General features: G+C 45.8%; 2 protein-coding genes across 2 annotated transcripts in view; both read left to right on the forward strand.

Annotated features, from left to right (window-relative positions):
• The window catches only part of LOC309549117 (uncharacterized protein), a 4,285,597-nt gene that overhangs the window by 4,216,555 nt on the left and 48,453 nt on the right, over nucleotides 1–20,589 (forward strand). Inside the window, 5 exon segments of the mRNA XM_082249155.1 lie at nucleotides 1,410–1,644; nucleotides 1,924–2,590; nucleotides 2,594–2,609; nucleotides 2,612–2,876; nucleotides 11,693–12,616. Coding sequence (XP_082105281.1) covers nucleotides 1,410–1,644; nucleotides 1,924–2,590; nucleotides 2,594–2,609; nucleotides 2,612–2,876; nucleotides 11,693–12,616 — 2,107 coding nt within the window.
• Nucleotides 7,459–11,590, forward strand: LOC309548703 (uncharacterized protein; the record flags this gene model as incomplete). The annotated part of the gene is made up of 9 exons (XM_082248661.1): nucleotides 7,459–7,481; nucleotides 8,487–8,614; nucleotides 8,701–8,824; nucleotides 8,941–9,038; nucleotides 9,128–9,355; nucleotides 9,435–9,641; nucleotides 9,762–9,903; nucleotides 11,311–11,505; nucleotides 11,547–11,590. Exons 3-9 carry the CDS (start codon nucleotides 8,740–8,742, stop codon nucleotides 11,588–11,590), a joined length of 999 nt encoding a protein of 332 aa, XP_082104787.1. The 5' UTR covers nucleotides 7,459–7,481; nucleotides 8,487–8,614; nucleotides 8,701–8,739.

The raw sequence follows: 20,589 nt of genomic DNA on the forward strand, positions 1-20,589 counted from the left end.
TAAAAACAGTAACAAATTGAAGCCAAACTCCATCTCACACTTTATAATCAGTTACAGCAAACAGTTTTTTCCCTTTGGGATAAAGGTTTTACAAGAATAAATAAAAGCTGATCATTGTAAGCCCCCCTGTCAGTGGTAAATGGTCTGCCCCATCCCAGTAACTGATACATTCTGCTTTAGAGTTGGAGCTTTTATAAAACAGATTTACTGGCCAGATCACCAGACGAACATATAAGAAATCCTAAAAAGGAAAACTAACATCAAATCTAAGAATCGATAAGCTGCAATATAATAAATATTTTCTTTGGGTTTAATGTCTTACATTAAGAATATTTATATTTTTCTTCAGCCAATCCAATAGGAGGTTTATGTCACTGGTGCATGCTGGGGGAGGAAATAAATATTTGGGACAGGCCATGTGCTCGCTCTCTTCCCCTGGGATGAGATGTAGGGAGGGGCTGCTGGATGGAACTCTGCTGTTCGGTCCATTAGCCTGTTTTGGGGCCTAACATGTGCTGAAGTGGTTGTGAAGCTGTCCTGCCTGGACTGGAGGAAGCTGTGCCAAGGAGGAGACCCCTTGCTGGAAGGAGCCATGAAGAAGGCCGGTCTCTAAGGAGGGCCTGGGGACTCACTTGGAGGATGCACTGAAATTTGGGAATGTGCTTACAGTGTTGCTCAGTTGGTTTATAGGTTCTGACACTGTGAGAATAGACATTGATCTGCAGAGTCTGTAAGTGATCTGCCATGGTATCTGAAACCCCCACCCCTCACCTCCAACCCCTCACCTCCTAAACCATTCTGCAAAAACACTTTAAATAGAGAAAAGTGACTGGCACCCAATATTCCTTCTTGGTCCCGGTATTTATGCCATGGATTCAGCCCTGGGGTGAAAGGCTAGCCCTCCCCTGGCTTTTGGAGGAGTTATCCTGCCTTTTGGATGTCAGAGGGGTTCTGCATTCATATCACACATTACATACTCCTGACCCCTGCACTATATACTCTATGTTGTACATTACACACTCCTGACCCCTGCACTTTATACTCTATGTTGTACATTACATCATTCTGATACTATATAGTCCTATCTGTTCTATCTTCTATAATATGTTGTACATTACATAGTCATGACTTTTGCTCTCTCCCCTCTACCCACTGTTATATATACACATAATATGGATTTGCGTGGCCTGGCGTAGGTACAGACTGAGACTGCCATTTACTATCATACAGCAGGTCTTGACTTGATGTGTGGCTCCTGGGACACCTAGTCACCCTCTACCATTTACTAGTTACCTTGAGGGGGGAATTGTAAGATCCTCAGAGACAAAGCTGCCTGATGTGGGCGGAGTCCTGGTTTAGGGGAACCAATCTGCTGATGTCTTGTAATAATCTTTTTATTTCTATTTTAGTAGATGGACGGGAGATGAGGAAAACCTCAGAGGATTGTCTCACTTTGTCTCCAGACTGTAAAGTAGAAGATGAGGACATCACACAGTATAGTCCAGGAGAAAACCCGGCTACCTCAAATGTCCATCCGGCACCACACAGTGTAGATGGACGATTGTATTCCTCTTATCCTGAGGAACCTCAGACTGTGAGGGACGGTGCCGGACCATCGTATTCCTCTTATCCTGAGGAACCTCAGACTGTGAGGGACAGTGCCGGACCATCGTATTCCTCTTATCCTGAGGAACCTCAGACTGTGAGGGACAGTGCCGGACCATTGTATTCCTCTTATCCTGAGGAACCTCAAACTGTGAGGGACGGTGCCGGACCATCGTATTCCTCTTATCCTGAGGAACCTATGACTGTGAGGGACGGTGCAGGACCCTCGTATTCCTCTTATCCTGAGGAACCTGAGACTGTGAGGGACTGTGCCGGACCCTCATATTCCTCTTATCCTGAGGAACCTCAGACTGTGAGGGACGGTGCCATCCTTTCAACAGATAAGAGCTTTTCCTGGCCTGAGTGCGGGAAGTGTTTCCGTATTAAATCCCGTCTTAATGAGCATAAAATATCTCACACAGGAGAGAAGCCGCATTCCTGTTCTAAGTGTGGGAAATCTTTTTCACAGAAGTCTGATCTTTACAAACATCAGAGAACTCACACGGGGGAGAAGTCATTTTCCTGTCCTGAGTGCGGGAAATCTTTTTCACAGAAGTCTGGTCTTTACTCACATCAGAGATCTCACACAGGGGAGAAGCCGCATTCCTGTCCTGAGTGTGGCAAATGTTTTTCACAGAAGTCCAATCTTTACAAACATCAGAGAACTCACACGGGGGAGAAGCAATTTTCCTGTCCTGAGTGTGGGAAATCTTTTTCACGGAAGTCCAATCTTTACACACATCAGAGATCTCACACAGGGGAGAAGCCGTATTCCTGTCCTGAGTGTGGAAAATGTTTTTCACGGAAGTCTCATCTTCACACACATCAGAGAACTCACACGGGGGAGAGGCCACTTTCCTGTCCTGAGTGTGGGAAATGTTTTTCACGGAAGTCCCATCTTTCCAGACATCAGAGATCTCACACAGGGGAGAAGCCGCATTCCTGTCCTGAGTGTGGCAAATGTTTTTCACAGAAGTCCAATCTTTAAAAACCTCAGAGAACTCACACGGGGAGAAGCAATTTTCCTGTCCTGAGTGTGGGAAATCTTTTTCACGGAAGTCCAATCTTTACACACATCAGAGATCTCACACAGGGGAGAAGCCGTATTCCTGTCCTGAGTGTGGAAAATGTTTTTCACGGAAGTCTCATCTTCACACACATCAGAGAACTCACACGGGGGAGAAGCCACTTTCCTGTCCTGAGTGTGGGAAATGTTTTTCACGGAAGTCCCATCTTTCCAGACATCAGAGATCTCACACAGGGGAGAAGCCGTATTCCTGTCCTGAGTGCAGGAAATGTTTTTCAATGAAGTCTAATCTTTACACACATCAGAGATCTCACACAGGGGAGAAGCCGCTTTCCTGTCCTGAGTGATGGAATTGTTCCTCACTGAAGTCCTGTCTTCCTGTACATCAGGGATCCCACACAACCCTCGAGGTGTATTAGTGCCATGAGTGCGGGAAATGTCTTTTATATGAATGTTGCTGGACATGTGGGGAAGAAGCACACCCTGATATACACCTCAGATATACTCCATGGCTGATCTTCATCATGTAAGAAACAGTTGATAAGGAGATCAGAGATGACCAGAGACATGGATAAAGTGTTGTACCGTGTTGGCTTTTCATTGGCTGAGTACATTTTGGGGTGTAGAGTGGTAAGTAGAGCCGTGAAATGAAGGAATCACCTTCAGAATGTCTTGCTTGTCTGTGTGACGATCACTGATAATGATATAGCGGGTTACAGAGCTAGAAGCTGTGAGATCCCATATATCTTTATCAGTGAACTTTACACAGACAAGACAGAAATTCTGAAGTTGATGGCCTTCATTTCAAGGCTCTACTTACCAGTGGTGACCCCGAAACGTGTCTCTCTGTCTTCAGTCCATCCTTATCCCATCCCCCAACATGAGAGAAGGAGAACTCGGAGATAAACTAGGTGAGAACTTCTTTCCTTTGCTCATGTGTGGGTTTGGGTGGCTTGGTGGAGTGCGGCATGAGAGGTAACACCGCTTGTCTTTATATTTCTACATATCTTGTCTGGGTGGAGGTTATTGGTTGGAAAATATTTATACTGTTTGATTTTCTGTAAATAATTTCTGTTTTCCCTTTGAAGGGAGATATTATGTGTGGATTGATGAAGTGATTGGCTTAATAGTTACCACTTCACTTACATGTTTAGTTTTTATAAAATAGATGAACAAATATGACAAGCATTCATTCATCCATGACAAATGTTGGTCTTATTTTATTTCATTCAGTGATTTCCTATGATCATTGGGTCCATCTAGTGGTCATAATGCGGTATTGAACTATTTTTCCTGATTGAGGTATTTTGGAACTAATACCTCATTATGGCCACTAGTTGGAGCTGACGATTATAGGAAATCACTGTGTTTATTAGAATACGGACAGAATTTGTCATGGCTGGACACATGCTTGTCACACTCACCCAACATATTCTTTGCATAGAGCCCTTAGTTTCCTATGTCGGGGGGGGGGGAGGGGGGTCATACAAATCCCTGAGATCATACCCATGTATTTATGAGTACAGTACACATTGAAGGACATAAATACCAGAGCTGTTTTTGCATTATTTTTGCACACATGGTAAAATGCAGATTTTGGGCCTGAAGATTAGATAAAACCCCCAAACATATATTTTCTGAAAGCAGAGGCCCTGGAGAATAAAATGGTGATAATTATTAAGGTGTTCCTCGTACATAAATGTCACCTTCATATCCGGGTTTATTTTCTCCTTTCCCCCATTTTCTATGATGTGATCTTTTCTACAATACTTTGTTATAATAATGTAACACGTTGTGTATTGTATTGTACACAAATTATTACCGACTCCGCCTCCACATTCCAGACAAGTCATTTTCCTGACCAATTGGATTTCTTCTTCTTTTACTATTTTATTGATTTATTTCTGCACTCTTGTTTAAAATTAAAATTATAATAAAAAATATATGAAATGAAATAATGTAATTGTGTGTGTCGGTGCAATGATGACAGACTTCAGTATCCAGAAACGGCTGGTAGGTGACACTTCCATATACAGCCCAAGGAAGTGACAAGGAGCCCCTAGGAACCTTTGGAGGAACCCTGGCTGAGAGAGGCTGGACTAGGCAGTCATATATTATTATTATACAGGATTTATAAAGCGCCAACAGTTTGCGCAGGCTCTACAATGTTAGGGCAAACAGAACAATTACAATAAAATTCAATACAGGAGGAATCGGAGGGTCCTGCTCTTTAGAGCTTACAATCTAGGAGGGAGGGTCAAGTGATACAAAAGGTAATAACTGTGGGGGATGGGCTGATGGAGAAAATAAAAGTACATTTGTTAGGTGGGGGCAGAATAGGCTTCTCTGAAGAGATGGGTTTTCAGGGAACACCTAAAGGTGGATAGAGTAAGAGATAATGAGACAGATTAGGGAAGGGAGTTCCATAGGAGAGGCTCGGGAGAAGTCCTGGAGATGGGAGGAGGTGACAAGGGAACTAGAAAGCAGGAGATATTGGGAAGATTGAAGAGGATGATTTGGTTGGAATATTGAGACCAGGTTAGTGATGTAGCTGGAGGCTGAGTTGTGGATGACTTTGTAAGTTACCGTTAGTATTTCTAATTTAAATTTGTTGGGTGAGTGGCAGCCAATGGAGGGATTGGCAGAGAGAAGTAGCAGATGCTGAGCCATTTGTAAGGTGGAGGAGTCGGGCAGGAGCATTCATGAGGGACTGAAGGAGGGATAGCATATGTAAAGGTAAGCCAATGAGGAGGGAGTTGCAGTAGTCGAGGCGAGAGATAATCAGGGAGTAGGGATGGGCAACTGGTTCGGGAAGGGCATAAGTTTGGCTTGAACATCGTCTGGGTGTTCAACGAACACCCGAAATTTCTCTGTGCATGTTTTTCTTTTTTTATTATTATTTTTTTCATTTTTGATACTATCAATGCAAATTTTTTTTTTTTACAAAATATAGTTTTTAAAGGAGCAGTGATTTAAATCATGGTTAAAGTGAAAAAAAAAGAAAAAAATCCTTTAAATACAGAGCCTGGGGAATCCCTTTAGTCTGCCTGTAAAGTGGTGTATCTGTACTGTGTATAGAACCTGCTGCAGCAAAGCTGACATTTATAAAGAAAAATATTACATTTAAATTGATTTTCCCCGGCCATTGCTGGCAATAGAAATAATTAAAAAAAAACAATGTGGGGGTCCCCCCCCTCGGTCCATACCAGGCCCTTTGAAATCCCCACAATCATTCTCTGTGACTTCAACATCTCTGTTACAAAAAAACACTTCTGCTACTTCTAAATTTTTTAGTCTAATCTCCTCATTTGGCCTGAAGCAATGGATACACAATGGATAGAATATAATAAGGGGGATAAGAGTTGGAAATGGCGCTACCCAGAGTGTGTGTGGCGAATACACAAAACAGGTAAGTGTGATTTTTCAGAAGATGGTGCTCAGTGCAAATTGCATAAATAAATATGGTGCCCATGTGATATGTGTAAATGTGCCAAGTATAAATATAATGATTAAAAATATTAAAACAAATGGGCAAGATGTGGGTAGGTATGAAACTTATGACAAAGTATGGTGTGATGTCCAAATGAATAAATAAATAATGTATAAAAAATGATGTGTCCAATAGATCATTGAAATAATAAGGATATTGTGTGAGAAAAAAAACTCCCAAGAAAACACACTAGCCACTAGAGGTCGCACTTACCCCACATCAAGATATTCCTCATATACTCATATAGGGTAAAAGGGATTTTCAAACCTGTCTTCAAAAAGGTCCTTACGGACCGAAGGATCCCATCTGGGTATAGGGGAGAGAAAGTGTACCTCTTAATGTGGTATAAATCGTAGAGTTTTTCAAAGGGTTAGTAGTAACTCACACTTGGGTGATGTGTACAGCAGATCGTGTCAGACAAGGTACAGGCAGCGCCGGCGAAGCTTCCGCATTCCAACTTCGGCGAGCCCCGGACCGGAAGTGACGTTGACGTATAGGTTCCGCCCTACGCACGTTTCGTCATTGGACGTCTACGCTCCCGTAGACGTCCTCCATTATTCTGATAAGCCCCCCTGCCTGCAGACCCCCACAACCACAGGCCAAGGTTGTGGGGAAGAGGCCCTTGTCCCTAATGTACTTCATTATCTTATAATATTTTCTATAAAGTAAAAACCTGTGCAGATTCATGTAATCATACAATATTTTTTGCTCAATATAGTGTTCTCTGCAAGTCCACTGCTTCCACTTTGCATCTACTTCAACAAAGTTCTGTTGCTCCATAAAAGTCCACAAATGTATGAAAAGTTGATAAGGTGTGAAAGTTCTTCGTGCTCCAAACTGTGCCAGCTGTAATGTAGCCACGCCTTCTTCCACCTCTTACACACGTGATGGTGAGGGCGCCCCCTTAGTAGTGCTTCCCCACTCACCAGAGCAATATGACTCCCAGCTTTTCATCTACCAGAGTCACAAACATCCTTCACACTCTCCTCACCTCCAATGGCAAAGGAACTGGATCCTCCTCGCTCACTCCTGTAAGTCTGCTGCGCTTTCTGTCAGTCTCCCTCCTAGATTCGGCTTCCTCCTCCGACCGCTGTTCCAGCAGGAGCTCCGCCTCTTCATACACACTCAGGGAGGAGAGAAAGGGGAAGGATATACAGTACATACACACACAGCACAAGGCCGTGTTCACACTACCAGACGGTTCTCAGGGCTGCAGTTCCTCTGAGCTCCACAAGGTGGTGATCTCACTTCTACCCAGACAGGAAGTCTCTATGGAATACAGACAGGAAGTGATGTTAGGTAAAGAGGACATTCCATAGAACGTAGAGGGAGACACTGCAGGATCTGGCGGCAGAGGAGGTAATGAGTAGATTAACCCCTTCAAGGGGATCAGTTGATGATTAATATATCTTGCTTCCAAAGCTGACCACACATGGATGGAAATGTGACCGATCCCTGCTGAACCAGCTGAATTTCGATGTATCTATGGTCACCTCCCCTCCCCCACATCTCCTTCACTATGTAAGTCATGCTGAGATAATCTCCCATTGGCTGAGCAATATTCTCATTTGTCTCTGAGCTCCTTCTTGCTTTTCCTCGTCCTGCCTGTTGTTTCCTTGGATTGATTTTCTGTGTAGTGACCCCGGCTTCATCTCTTGGATGCACTCGTCTGTTGCTTGTCCTGACCTTTATCCTGATTCCTGGATCTCCTCCTCATCTCTCCTCCATATCCTCTTACACAGCTTTTCTCCACACCTGCAGTGACCCTGGGGGGATGGGAACTTGGCACCAGCATGCAGCAAAATCCATCCCCACCATTAGGAGCTCTGGAGAAAATTGTCTGCTATTTGCACTCCGTTCCTCCACACGTCACCTGCTCACATGAGAGATTACTTTCACAGAATCCTGACAGATTTCTGTATGGTAAAGGTCAAAGTTTACTCTTCATTTTAGGAAAAGTGGGAGGCACCCAGGAACAATGATTTGGTTTGCATGGGAGCCTCAAATAGAGAGCCCCTCAAATCTCCCCATCCAAATGTCCCTCCATTCAGAGTCTGTGTCCTATGACATCACACTGACCTCACAGCTCCTCCCCCCCAATGTCCATCCATCTGGCTTTTTTTTCTCATGCTCTTAGGATGTGGGCGGACCCTTGGCATCCTCACATAAAGTGGGACTGTTAGTCCTGCGTTGTATGTAATGATGTCAGAATGCCTGCAACAAGCTTTTACCCTGCGTAGTGTGGGGGTCCTGTGTGGGTAAATTATACCTCAGTCTGAGGTGGGGCTTTAATCAAATGGAAACCTGAATGGTGAGGTGAGGAGGATTCTGGGAATTTCATTTGATTTTACTATTTGTGTTCAGATCTAGAGTTTTCCTCCTGTGAAGTCTGGAGATCATATGACCATCACATTGCCTCCACCTCCCTCCCTGATAGAATAGAGAAATACAAAGAAGATTCTAGAAGTCACCAGAGAGATCATGGAGGAGAGGTGAGCGGTGCTGGGAATTCTGGGACATTATCCAGTAACAGACAAGGGATGTGTCTGGGTGGTGACTGTATCATTGTGTGTGTCAGGTTCCTATAAGGTGTCAGGATGTCACTGTCTATTTCTCCATGGAGGAGTGGGAGTATTTAGAAGGACACAAGGATCTCTACAAGGACGTCATGATGGAGAATCAGCCGCCCCTCACATCACCGGGTAAGAGGAGACTTTATTGTAAAGGAGAGAGCAGTACGGAGGATCCACCTAGATCCCCCATCATCTGATAAACACATAGAAACAATGTATTCAGTCAGTGTGTGTGTTTCCTACAGATGTATCCAGTAATGGGAACCAACCAGAGAGATGTCCCCGTCCTCCGTATTCCCGGGATTCCACACAGGAAGGTCACACCATCCCTCACCATCATCAGGTAGATGAGGAACAATCACTGATAGTATCATTAGGATCTGTACATTATCTGCATTGTTACCATTGATGTCATTTTTATTATATATTCAGAGTGGAAACCTGAGAGATTCTAAAGTTGAGGTTAAAGAAGAGATAAAAGAGGAGGATGATGAGGATGGGGTGATGGAGGAGTCAGAGTTTCTAAAAATACACAAAGATCTGTACCAGGACACCATGGAGGAGTCATCCAGCTACAGAAACCCACCAGAGAGATGTCCCCGTCCTCTGTATTCCCAGGATTCCACACAGGAAGGTCACACCATCCCTCACCATCATCAGGTAGATGATTGTCAATGATTGGTAGTTCTGATTTATATACAGCATGTTTGTTACAAGAAATGTTTTATTATTTATTCAGAGTGGAAACCTCGGGGATGATAATATTGTTGTTAAAGAAGAGTATAAAGAGGAGGATGAGGAGTATGGAGTGATGGAGAAGTTTTCAGAAGGACACAAGGATATGATGGAGCCACCTAATACCAGGAACCCACCAGAGAGATGTCCCCGTCCTCTGTATTCCCGGGATTCCACACAGGAAGATCACACCATCCCTCACTGTTACAAGGTTGGTGAGACAGAGATTATAAAACACAGACTCATGGAGACAATGTGTGGATTTTTATGTGATGTCACAATAATAAATCTTATATTTTACAGATGATATTCTTTCATTTTCTTGGTTTAGAGTGGAGATCCAATTGATATAGAATTTGAGGTTAAAGCAGAAGAAGAAGAGAGGTATGTGAGGGACGATCAGCAGTCTATGGAGGAGGATGGAATAACGGGGACATTTATAGAGGAGGACACTCCTACAGAGATCAGCACAGGTGGGTCATTAACACTAAATACATTCCTCCACCCATACTGCTCACTGATTGGTCCAGAGTAGGGGGGGGGGGGGCTGGGTGATATTAGCCTGTAATACCCTGGTCACTTTCCTGTGCTGTGTTTCCCATCCTGTATTTCTCTCGGATAATCTTCCTTCTCTGTGCTGCAGACACATTTTATGTCTTTAGACTGGATTTATGAAGATTCTGGGGTTCAGCTGGTAGCAAAATGTTGATGTTCACCATAGACGTTGCTCAGCCTAGACCCCTGGGCTATGAACCTTGGGTCTTCTGCCCCATGCCCCGGTCTAGCAAGATCTCTGACAGAACAATTCTCTCGGGGTTACTTGCTCTGTTATTTGCTGGCTGTGCTGGGTGGAGGGATATGTCTGTATAGTCTCACACCCAAGTCACTGAGTTCCTTTCTTTTTTTTATTGAGCCGTGTATATTCTATCTATACAATGCTCACACTGTTACACACAAAAACTTGAAGAAAAGACATGAAAAGACACGCACACTGGTGAACAGTCGCAAACAGTTTTACAATCCACAGTGAACATGAATGAGCCACAAATCCACCCTTCTCTTGTCACGGAGAATAAGCTGACAGTGCGCCACTCTGCAATTCCAGGTGTACTCTCACCTCTTCAGATGGACCCCATTGCTCCATACCAAGAGGACACACCCAGCATGAAATCACACACCTTCAGGTACATGTAGGCGGAGCCTCCTCTTTAGGTAGCCAGCTCCTGCTACTAGAGATAAAGAGACTCCATAGTGCTCACTGTTATATTTATTACATGGATAAGAAAAGCACTCACAAGGTTAAAAAAGCAATCCAGCATTGAATACACCCAATCACTGCAGATTCCCCAAGCATCAGTCTCAGTGTAACTTGAGGGCACTCCGCCTAACGTGATGATGTCCTCAAACCACTCCCATCTTATGCGTTGCATCCTGATTGGACTTCCCCAAAGATATATATGGTCTTCAGGATCAGTCCAATCTCCATCGTGGTTGTTCTCCCCCATCCTCACTCTCTGACCTCTGGTGGGGCTCAGCCCCGCTGTTATTCATGACTAAATCATGGACTAAATAAGGAAGTGCGGGACTTTTTATGTTGGGAAGATGGCAATGAGTGATAGAGGGGGAGGGGACACTCGTCCTATAATCCCCTCATCACTGTCACTCCTATAAAAGACAGTTCTCATTGTTTCCTCACTCTCTGACTAAGGTCCATGAATAAAGAAATGAACTGGTAGGAGATCAGAGGACCCATTTACTAGTTACCATGAGGGGGGAATTGTAAGATCCTCAGAGACAAAGCTGTCTGATGTGGGCGGAGTCCTGGTTTAGGGGAACCAATCTGCTCATGTCTAGTAATAATCTTTGTATTTCTATTTTAGTAGATGGACAGGAGATGAGGAAAACCTCAGAGGATTGTCTCACTTTGTCTCCAGACTGTAAAGTAGAAGATGAGGACATCACACAGTATAGTCCAGGAGAAAACCCGGCTACCTCAAATGTCCATCCGGCACCACACAGTGTAGATGGACCATCGTATTCCTCTTATCCTGAGGAACCTCAGACTGTGAGGGACAGTGCGGGACCATCGTATTCCTCTTTTCCTGAGAAACCCAAGACTGTGAGGGACGGTGCCGGACCATCGTATTCCTCTTTTCCTGAGAAACCCAAGACTGTGAGGGAGGGTGCCGGACCATCGTATTCCTCTTTTCCTGAGGAACCTCAGACTGTGAGGGACGGTGCCGTCCTTACAACAGATAAGAGGTTCTCCTGTGCTGAGTGCGGGAAGTGTTTCAGTTTTAAATCCAATCTTCATGTGCATAAAAGATCTCACACTGGTGAGAAGCCGTATTCCTGTCCTGAGTGCGGGAAATGTTTTGCACAGAAGTCCGATCTTTCCAGACATCAGAGATTTCACACGGGGGAGAAGCCATATTCCTGTCTTGAGTGCGGGAAATGTTTTACACAGAAGTCTAGTCTTCACAATCATCAGAGCTCACACACTGGTGAGAAGCTTTATTCTTGTCCTGAGTGTGGAAAATGTTTTTCACATAAGTCATATGTTTCCACACATCAGAGATTGCACACGGGGGAAAAGCCATATTATTGTTCTGAGTGCGGTAAATGTTTTTCATGCAAGTCACTTCTTTCCACACATCAGAGATCGCACGCGGGAGAGAAGCCGTATTCCTGTCCTGAGTGCGGGAAATGTTTTTCACAGAAGTCCACTCTTTACAGTCATCAGAGATCTCACACTGGCGATAAGTCTTATTCCTGTCCTGAGTGCGGGAAATGTTTTTCACAGAAGTCCCATCTTTCCACACATCAGAGATCACACACTGGTGAGAAGCCGTATTCCTGTCCTGAGTGCGGGAAATGTTTTTCAAAGAAGTACACTCTTTACAGACATCAGAGATCTCACACTGGTGAGAAGCCGTATTCCTGTCCTGAGTGCGGGAAATGTTTTTCACAGAAGTCCTATCTTTCCACACATCAGAGATTCCACACTGGTGAGAAGCCATATTCCTGTCCCGAGTGCGGGAAATGTTTTTCAGAGAAGTCCAATCTTTCCAAGCATCAGAGATTGCACATTGGTGAGAAGCCATATTCCTGTCCTGAGTGCGGGAAATGTTTTTCAGAGAAGTCCAATCTTTCCAAGCATCAGAGATCTCACACGGGGGAGAAGCCGTATTCCTGTCCTGAGTGAGGGAAATGTTCCTCACTGAAGTCCTGTCTTCCTGTTCATCAGGGGTCCCACACAACCCTGGAGGTGTATTAGTGCCTTGAGTGCGGGAAATGTCTTCTATATGAATGTTGGTGGACATATGGGGAAGAAGCACACCCTGATATACACGTTAGATATACTCCATGGCTGATCTTCATCATGTAAGAAACACTTCATAAGGAGATCAGAGATCACCAAAGACATGGATGAAGTGTTGGCAATTGATAGCAGGAGAAAAATAAAAATGGAGTCCTTACCTTTCATTGGCTGAGTACATTTTGTGCGGGAAGATTTCACAAACACTTACAGATCTGGTTGTTATAAATGTGCTGATGAAATGTGACCCGCATTCCCCCAGTCATGGTGAATTGGGATTTCCTATAAAGGTCAATTCCATCTGGTGGCCATAATGTGCTTTCCTGACAGATGTCAATGGCAGCATACGTTTGGGTAGCCCCGCCCTCGTTCCTCCCCCATGAGACCCCACCCCATAAATGTTCAGGATAAGCCAATGGCTGCGTTCCTTTTTTGTCCTCCTCACTTATAGGACCATTTTTGTATGAAGTTTTCCTACCTATTGGAAGCATTGGTGGGCGGGTCTGGTGCTGGGCAGCTGTGCGGGATGTCAGGAGCTTCCTTTGGTATCCAGAAGTCTTCCAGGATGTCCCGAGTGGTTATTGAGTCCCCAGCTATCAGCAGGGTGGTGTTATGGCACACATATGTAGAGGATCCATGCCTGGAGAGTGGGCCCTGCCATCGGCGGCCATTTGCATTGGCTGGGAGCCCAGCTGTTAGCGGGTGGCCATTAAGTGTTAGACACGTGAAATCCGTTTCGGTGCAAAAACAAATTCCAACAAATTTTTGGTTATTCCTAGATTCGGATGTATCCAAATCTCCAAATGAAATTGTAATGAATTTTGTTGAAATCTGTTAAAATTGGTTTTGTTTATTTGTTTTCTAACGAAATTCCAACTTTTCAGAATGATTCAAATTCGGATCAGACAAAAAAACGATCAACCATACCAGGCCACAAGTCCTCAACATGGGGGGGTGGGTGCTTTGGGTAAGCTATGCCCCCCCACCCCGAAGCACCTTGTCCCCATGTTGATGGAGACAAGGGCATCTTCCCCACAACCGTGGCCTGTGCTTGTGCGGGTCTGCAGGTGCAGGCAGGGGGCTTGTCATAATATGAAAGCCTCTTTTACCAAGGGGGCCCCCAGATCCCGCCCCCCCCCCATGTGAATGAGTATCGGGAACATATTACCCGTACCTATTCACCAAAAATTGTCAAAAAGTAATAAAAACACACACAAATTTTGAAAAATCCTTTATTTAAAAAAACCTACTGCAGGCTCCTCCTCCATACATAGGAAAAGGGCGGGGTCATCTGTCTACATCACCTGGAGGCACTGCCCCTTCCGGCCTCATGGATCGGTGCATGCTGGGTCCCTGACGTCAGAAAGGGCGGTGCCACCAGGTGATGTAGACAGGTGGCCCCGCCCCTTACCTATATAAAATATGTGAAACGGGGAGCCTGCAGTAGGCAGAGGGTCTCTTTATTTATTTTTCCGGGTGCGGCGGGCTTTGTGATTGATGACGGATCTACATCGGGGGACGCTGGTTTTTATTTTATAATAAAGGATTTTTCAAAAATTGTGTGTGTGTTTTTATTACTTTTTGACACTTTTTTGGTGAATAGGTACAGGTACTATGGTCCTGATACTCATTCACATGGGGGGGGGGGGTCCCTTGGTAAAAGGGGCTTTCAGAAAACGACAAGCCCCCTGCCTGCAGACCACCACAAGCACAGGCTGGGGTTGTGGGGAAGAGGCCCTTGTCCCCATCAACAAAATGGTATGGGTTAGGAGGGGGGGTCTTGCTCGTCCCCCCTTTTCTGACTTGCCGAACTGCATGCTCAGGTAAAGGTCTGATATTTATTTTGGGGGACCCCACGTCAATTATTTTTTTTTTTTACATTTTGGCATGGTCCTGGTATAGCCTGGGGGGCGGGGGGAGATCCCTTGTCATTTTTTTAAACATTTTCTATTGCCGGGCAATGCCGGCATTCTTTTCTTTCCATTCATCTGTCATTGGGGAAGCCAATCTGTCATTGGGGAAGTTTCTCGACCAATCGGAATTCTGATCGTTCTGATAAGTTTGAATTCTTTAGATTAATAAACTAAACAAATTTTAGCGAAAAGGAAAATAAATTTAACGAAAACTAAACAAATTCCAAAACCAAACTAAAAGAATTCCAAATTCCAGAATGAAATGAAATTAGTAACATAATGAATCTATCCGAAACGAAACAAATGTTTCCATTCTGCACATGTCTCCTAAGCGTGCCCAACCCAGATATAGCAGTTGTGTTCCTGCCTCTGGGATCCGGGTCGCCCTGCGGATGCTTCGATTGCCCTGTGGAAGAGGTCCGGGACACGTGAGTATGTTTGGCTTGAGGTCAGCAGAAGGGAGCAGACGCCATGCGGGCTGCTAGGGAGTAACCAAAAGGAAAACCTATGGAGAGGACTCTGCTCTCTGGGTGATCGATGTGCATTGCAGCGTCTTATCAAAGTTTGGTGCAGTCGCCTACCTTTGTCTTCTTTTCTGTCCTGAGGAGAGAACTGTTTGTTGAAGCACGGTTTGCTTTCTGCGTAGCGGTACCCCTGCAGGAGCCGCTTGGATATTGGTGTACCCGGGCCTCCCACTGATTACTCCACAGCCAGATACAGGGTATTTTCACACAGCCAGGTGCACACACTCTTCCGCTCGTTGTCTCCAATGACCAGTCTAGGGGATGTGTTTTTATGTTTTATTTGGAGAACTTGGATAGGAGAAGAAAAACCAGAGCCAACATGAGAGTTCCAACATCCTATCTGTTCAGAGAAATGGGAACCTACAGATGTTCACAAGGAACCACTGTCATATGTGTGGACTTTAAGGGCACAGCATGAGACAGATAACAACTCCATGGATTTATCCTAAAATAACATTTATTGATTTATCTAAAACCAGATCTCCATAAAATGAGGAAACTGGCCTCAAACTGATCTCAGCTCGTACACAGGAGATCAATGTCTCCTACTAATTTCACTCATGTACATCATACATATATAAGGATAAGTTGGTATATATCATAAGGTTCGTGTAGGTATAGATATTTCCTCTCTTCACTTAGATGTAACATTTAGTGACGGCCATGTACTTTTTTACTGAATATATCTTATTACTGTCTCCAGACCTAAACCCTATTGAGCATCTGTGGGGGATCCTCATGGAAGGTGGAGGAGCGCAAGGTCTCTAACATCCACCAGCTCCGTGATGTCATCATGGAGAAGTGGAAGAGGACTCCAGTGGCAACCTGTAAAGGTCTGGTTAACTCCATGCCCAAGGGGGTTAAGGCAGTGCTGGAAAATAATGGTGGCCACACAAAATATTGTCACTTTGGGCCCAATTTGGACATTGTCACTTAGGGGTGTACTCATTTTTGTTGCCAGTGGTTTAGACATTAATGGCTGTGTGTTGAGTTATTTTGAGGGGACAGCAAATTTACACTGTTATACAAGCTGTACACTCACTACTTTACATTGTAGCAAAGTCTCATTTTTTCAGTGTTGTCACATGAAAAGATAGAACAAAATATTTACAAAAATGTGAGGCGTGTACTTACTTTTGTGAGATACATATGTCTTGGATGGGATGCGGATAAAGCAGACTCATGGCGAGGATTCCATCAATTCAATTTTTAGGGCTCTGTTGGATCAGCTAACTTGGAGGCAGAGGAGGGATCAGATAGACCCTGGATTTCTCCATAAAGAGTACCTGTCCCTGACAAAGCTATCACAAGGGATGTTCCTTGTGGTAGCAAAAATGTAAAGGTATGTGATGTATGGCCATCCATGTGAGGTATCGCCATCCATGTGAGGTAGTGGTGCACTGAATTTTTGGCAACCAAAATTTTCGGCTGAAAATGGGCCTATTCCATTTCGGGCGAAAATGGGTTAAAGATGCCGAAATTAATGATGGCCGCCGCGGGCGCAGCGCAGGTTTCTAAAGTCCTGCCTCTGGCTAGTGGCTCGCCTCCCGGTGATGTCACTACTATGACTATGTGTATGAATGAACTAACACACCGGCCGGGCGGGCGAGCGGCCGCTAATACCTATAACTAAGTGAGCCCTTCACTTCCCTATCAGGCGGGTATCTCCGCTGACAGGGAAGTGAAGGGCTCACTTAGTTATAGCTTTTAGTGTGTTAGGTGCGTTAGTTCATTAATACACATAGTCGTAGTAGTGACATCACCGGGAGGTGGGCCGCCGGCCAAAGGTGGGACTTTTGAAAGGAAGGACACAGGAGGAGCGGAGAGTTTGCCTGCCTGTGGCATGGAGGTGCCGACAAGTAAGGAGATTGCCATCATTGAGGGGGGGGGGGGCTGAGGCAGGGTTACCAATGATATTTGTATTGTGCAGCATGAGGGGGTTAATGTATTGCCACTGCTGGTCACTGATGCATTAGTGACCGACCAGTGGCAGTTAATTACCACTGGTTGCACTAATGCAGCACAAAGGGGTTAATTAACTGCCACCGGTCGGTCACTAATGCTTCAGTGACCAGCAGTGGCAATACCTCAACCCCCTCATGCTGCATAATACAAATACCATTGGTAATTAAATTAACCACTTGCCAACCCGTCACTGTACATATACTGCGACAGGGTGGCAGCTACAGGTGTACGTCGCTGCCTGTTTCTGGTGTATGCCCCTCTTCTATCTATTTTTAATAATTTGGGGGGGGGGGGAAAGTCATTTTCGGTTTTTGGCCAAGGGCATCCTGCATTTTCGGTTTCGGCCTGGAATTTTCATTTCTGTGCATCCCTAATGTGAGGTATCGCCATCCATGTGAGGTATCGCTGTCCATGTGAGGTATCGCCGTCCATGTGAGGTATCGCCGTCCATGTGAGGTATTGCCGTCCATGTGAGGTATCGCCATCCATGTGAGGTATCGCCGTCCATGTGAGGTATCGCCGTCCATGTGAGGTATCGCCGTCCATGTGAGGTATCGCCGTCCATGTGAGGTATCGCCGTCCATGTGAGGTATCGCCGTCCATGTGAGGTATCGCCATCCATGTGAGGTATCGCCATCCATGTGAGGTATCGCCATCCATGTGAGGTATCGCCATGAACATCAGTGTGAGAGAAGAATTCTACCAGCAGAGATCACATTTACCGATAAGCTGTAAACCTAGAAAGGCTTTTATAAGGGACACCTATGGATAATTTTAGGCTCCGTAGTTTGTCACAGGCGTGTGCAATTTTTATTCTTCACATTTTTGGTATAAATTTACTTGCCACAACATTATATTTTATATCTTACTGATAAAATGGGTATTCTATTGTATTCATGTGCATTCAAATTTGTGTATTATTTCCTGAAAATTTGATGTGGCAAAAAAATCCCCAATTTATTCCCCAGGGTCTCTGCTTTTGGAATATATTTCATGTTTGGGGGTTCTAAGCAGGGGAGGACTGGCAGCCTTAGGTCTGGGGGGCAAGTCCAGTCGAGTGGCCCATTGAACCACCAAATCGGCTCCCCATCCATCTGCACCACATTTCCCTCACAGAGAGATAGAGAGAGACTGCTCCACATTGCCCACACAGAGAAAGAGAGAGACAACCCCACATTGCCCGCAGAGAGAGAGAGAGAGACAACCCCACATTGCCTGCACAAAGAGAGAGACAGCTCCACATTGCCTGCACAGAGAGAGAGACCGCTCCATATGATCTGCACAGAGAGAGAGAGAGCGCGAGAGAGACTGCTCCACATTGCCCACACAGAGAAAGAGAGAGACAACCCCACATTGCCCGCAGAGAGAGACCTCACCACAATGCCTGCACAAAGAGAGAGACCGCGCCCCATTGCCTGCACAAAGAGAGAGACAGCTCCACATTGCCTGCACAGAGAGAGAGACCGCTCCATATCATCTGCACAGAGAGAGAGAGAGCGCGAGAGAGACTGATCCACATTGCATGCATAGAGAGAAAAATCGCTCCACATTGCCTGCACAGCAAGGGAGAGACTGCTCCACATTGCCTGCACAGAGAGAGACTGCTCCACTTTGCCTGCACAGATAGAGACCGCTCCACCTTGCTTGAACAGAGAGAGAGAGAGAGGGACCACTCCACATTGCCGGCACAGGGAGAGGGACCGCTCCACATTGCAGTTTCTCTGTGGAGCAGTCTGTCTCTCTGTGCAGGCAGTGCGGAGCAGTCTCTCTCTCTCTCTCTCTCTGTGTGGGCAGAGTGGAGCGGTCACTCTCTGTGCAGGCAGTGTGGAGCAGTCTCTCTCTCTCTCTCTCTCTGTGTGGGCAGAGTGGAGCGGTCACTCTCTGTGCAGGCAGTGTGGAGCAGTCTCTCTCTCTCTCTCTCTTTCTCTGTGCGGGCAGAGTGGAGCGGTCACTCTCTGTGTGGGCAGAGTGGAGCGGTCACTCTCTGTGTGGGCAGAGTGGAGCGGTCACTCTCTGTGTGGGCAGAGTGGAGCGGTCACTCTCTGTGCGGGCACGGTGGAGCGGTCACTCTCTGTGCGGGCAGGGTGGAGCGGTCACTCTCTCTCTCTCTCACTCTCTGTGTGGGCAGAGTGGAGCGGTCACTCTCTGTGTGGGCAGAGTGGAGCGGTCACTCTCTGTGCGGGCAGAGTGGAGCGGTCACTCTCTGTGCGGGCAGGGTGGAGCGGTCACTCTCTGCAGGGCCGGATTAAGAGCAATATGGGCCTGGTGCTGGGGATTTTGGTGGGCCTTAAGGGTTGTGTGTCGGCGTGCGCAGGCCAAATGCTATGGAAGTCCCAGGCTTCCATAAGAGCCCTGCATCAGTGTACGAGGTGCGCCCTGAGGTGACGTTGAAGGGCGCAGCTGTGCAGAGCTAACACAACATTACAGAAGCTGAATACCTGGCTTCCATTAGGACTGCCCGCAGTGCCCATTATTAATCCCACCACCCGGCCCAGGTGATCCATGCGGAATGCAGAACCGGTCAGGCCAGGGGAGACCTCTCCCTGTCGGCCCATTGCTTTCCATGCATGGCCTGTTCTTTTTGGGCGGCTGGGCCCAGGGTCACATCATTGGGTGGGTGTGGCCAAATTGTACATGGGGAGGGTCCTAAAGAAACATTGTTAAATAAAACCAGGAATGCATAACACACAAGCACAGGGTTAAGGACAGGAGAGAGTAATACACAGAATGCTGGGTTCAACACAGCGTAATACACAGAGTGCTGGGTTCAACACAGCGTAATACACAGAGTGCTGGGTTCAACACAGCGTAATACACAGAGTGCTGGGTTAAGGACAGCGTAATACACAGAATTCTGGGTTAAGGACAGCATAATACATAGGAAGCTGGGTCCAGGACAACGTAAAACACAGAATGCTGGGTTCAGGACAGCATAATACATAGGGAGCTGGGTTCAGGACAGCATAATACATAGAGAGCTGGTTCAGGACAACGTAAAACACAGAATGCTGGGTTCAGGACAGCGTAATACATAGGGAGCTGGGGTCAGGACAGCATAATACATAGGGAGCTGGGTCCAGGACAACGTAAAACACAGAATGCTGGGTTCAACACAGCGTAATACACAGAGTGCTGGGTTAAGGACAGCATAATACATAGGGAGCTGGGTTCAGGACAACGTAAAACACAGAATGCTGGGTTCAGGACAGCATAATACATAGGGAGCTGGGTTCAGGACAGCATAATACATAGAGAGCTGGTTCAGGACAACGTAAAACACAGAATGCTGGGTTCAGGACAGCGTAATACATAGGGAGCTGGGTTCAACACAGCGTAATACACAGAGTGCTGGGGTCAGGACAGCATAATACATAGGAAGCTGGGTTCAGGACAACATAATACACAGAGTGCTGGGTTCAGGACAGCATAATACACAGA

The sequence above is a fragment of the Pelophylax lessonae genome (assembly GCF_965119305.1).
Source record: "Pelophylax lessonae genome assembly, chromosome: 3".
NCBI lineage: Eukaryota > Metazoa > Chordata > Amphibia > Anura > Ranidae > Pelophylax > Pelophylax lessonae.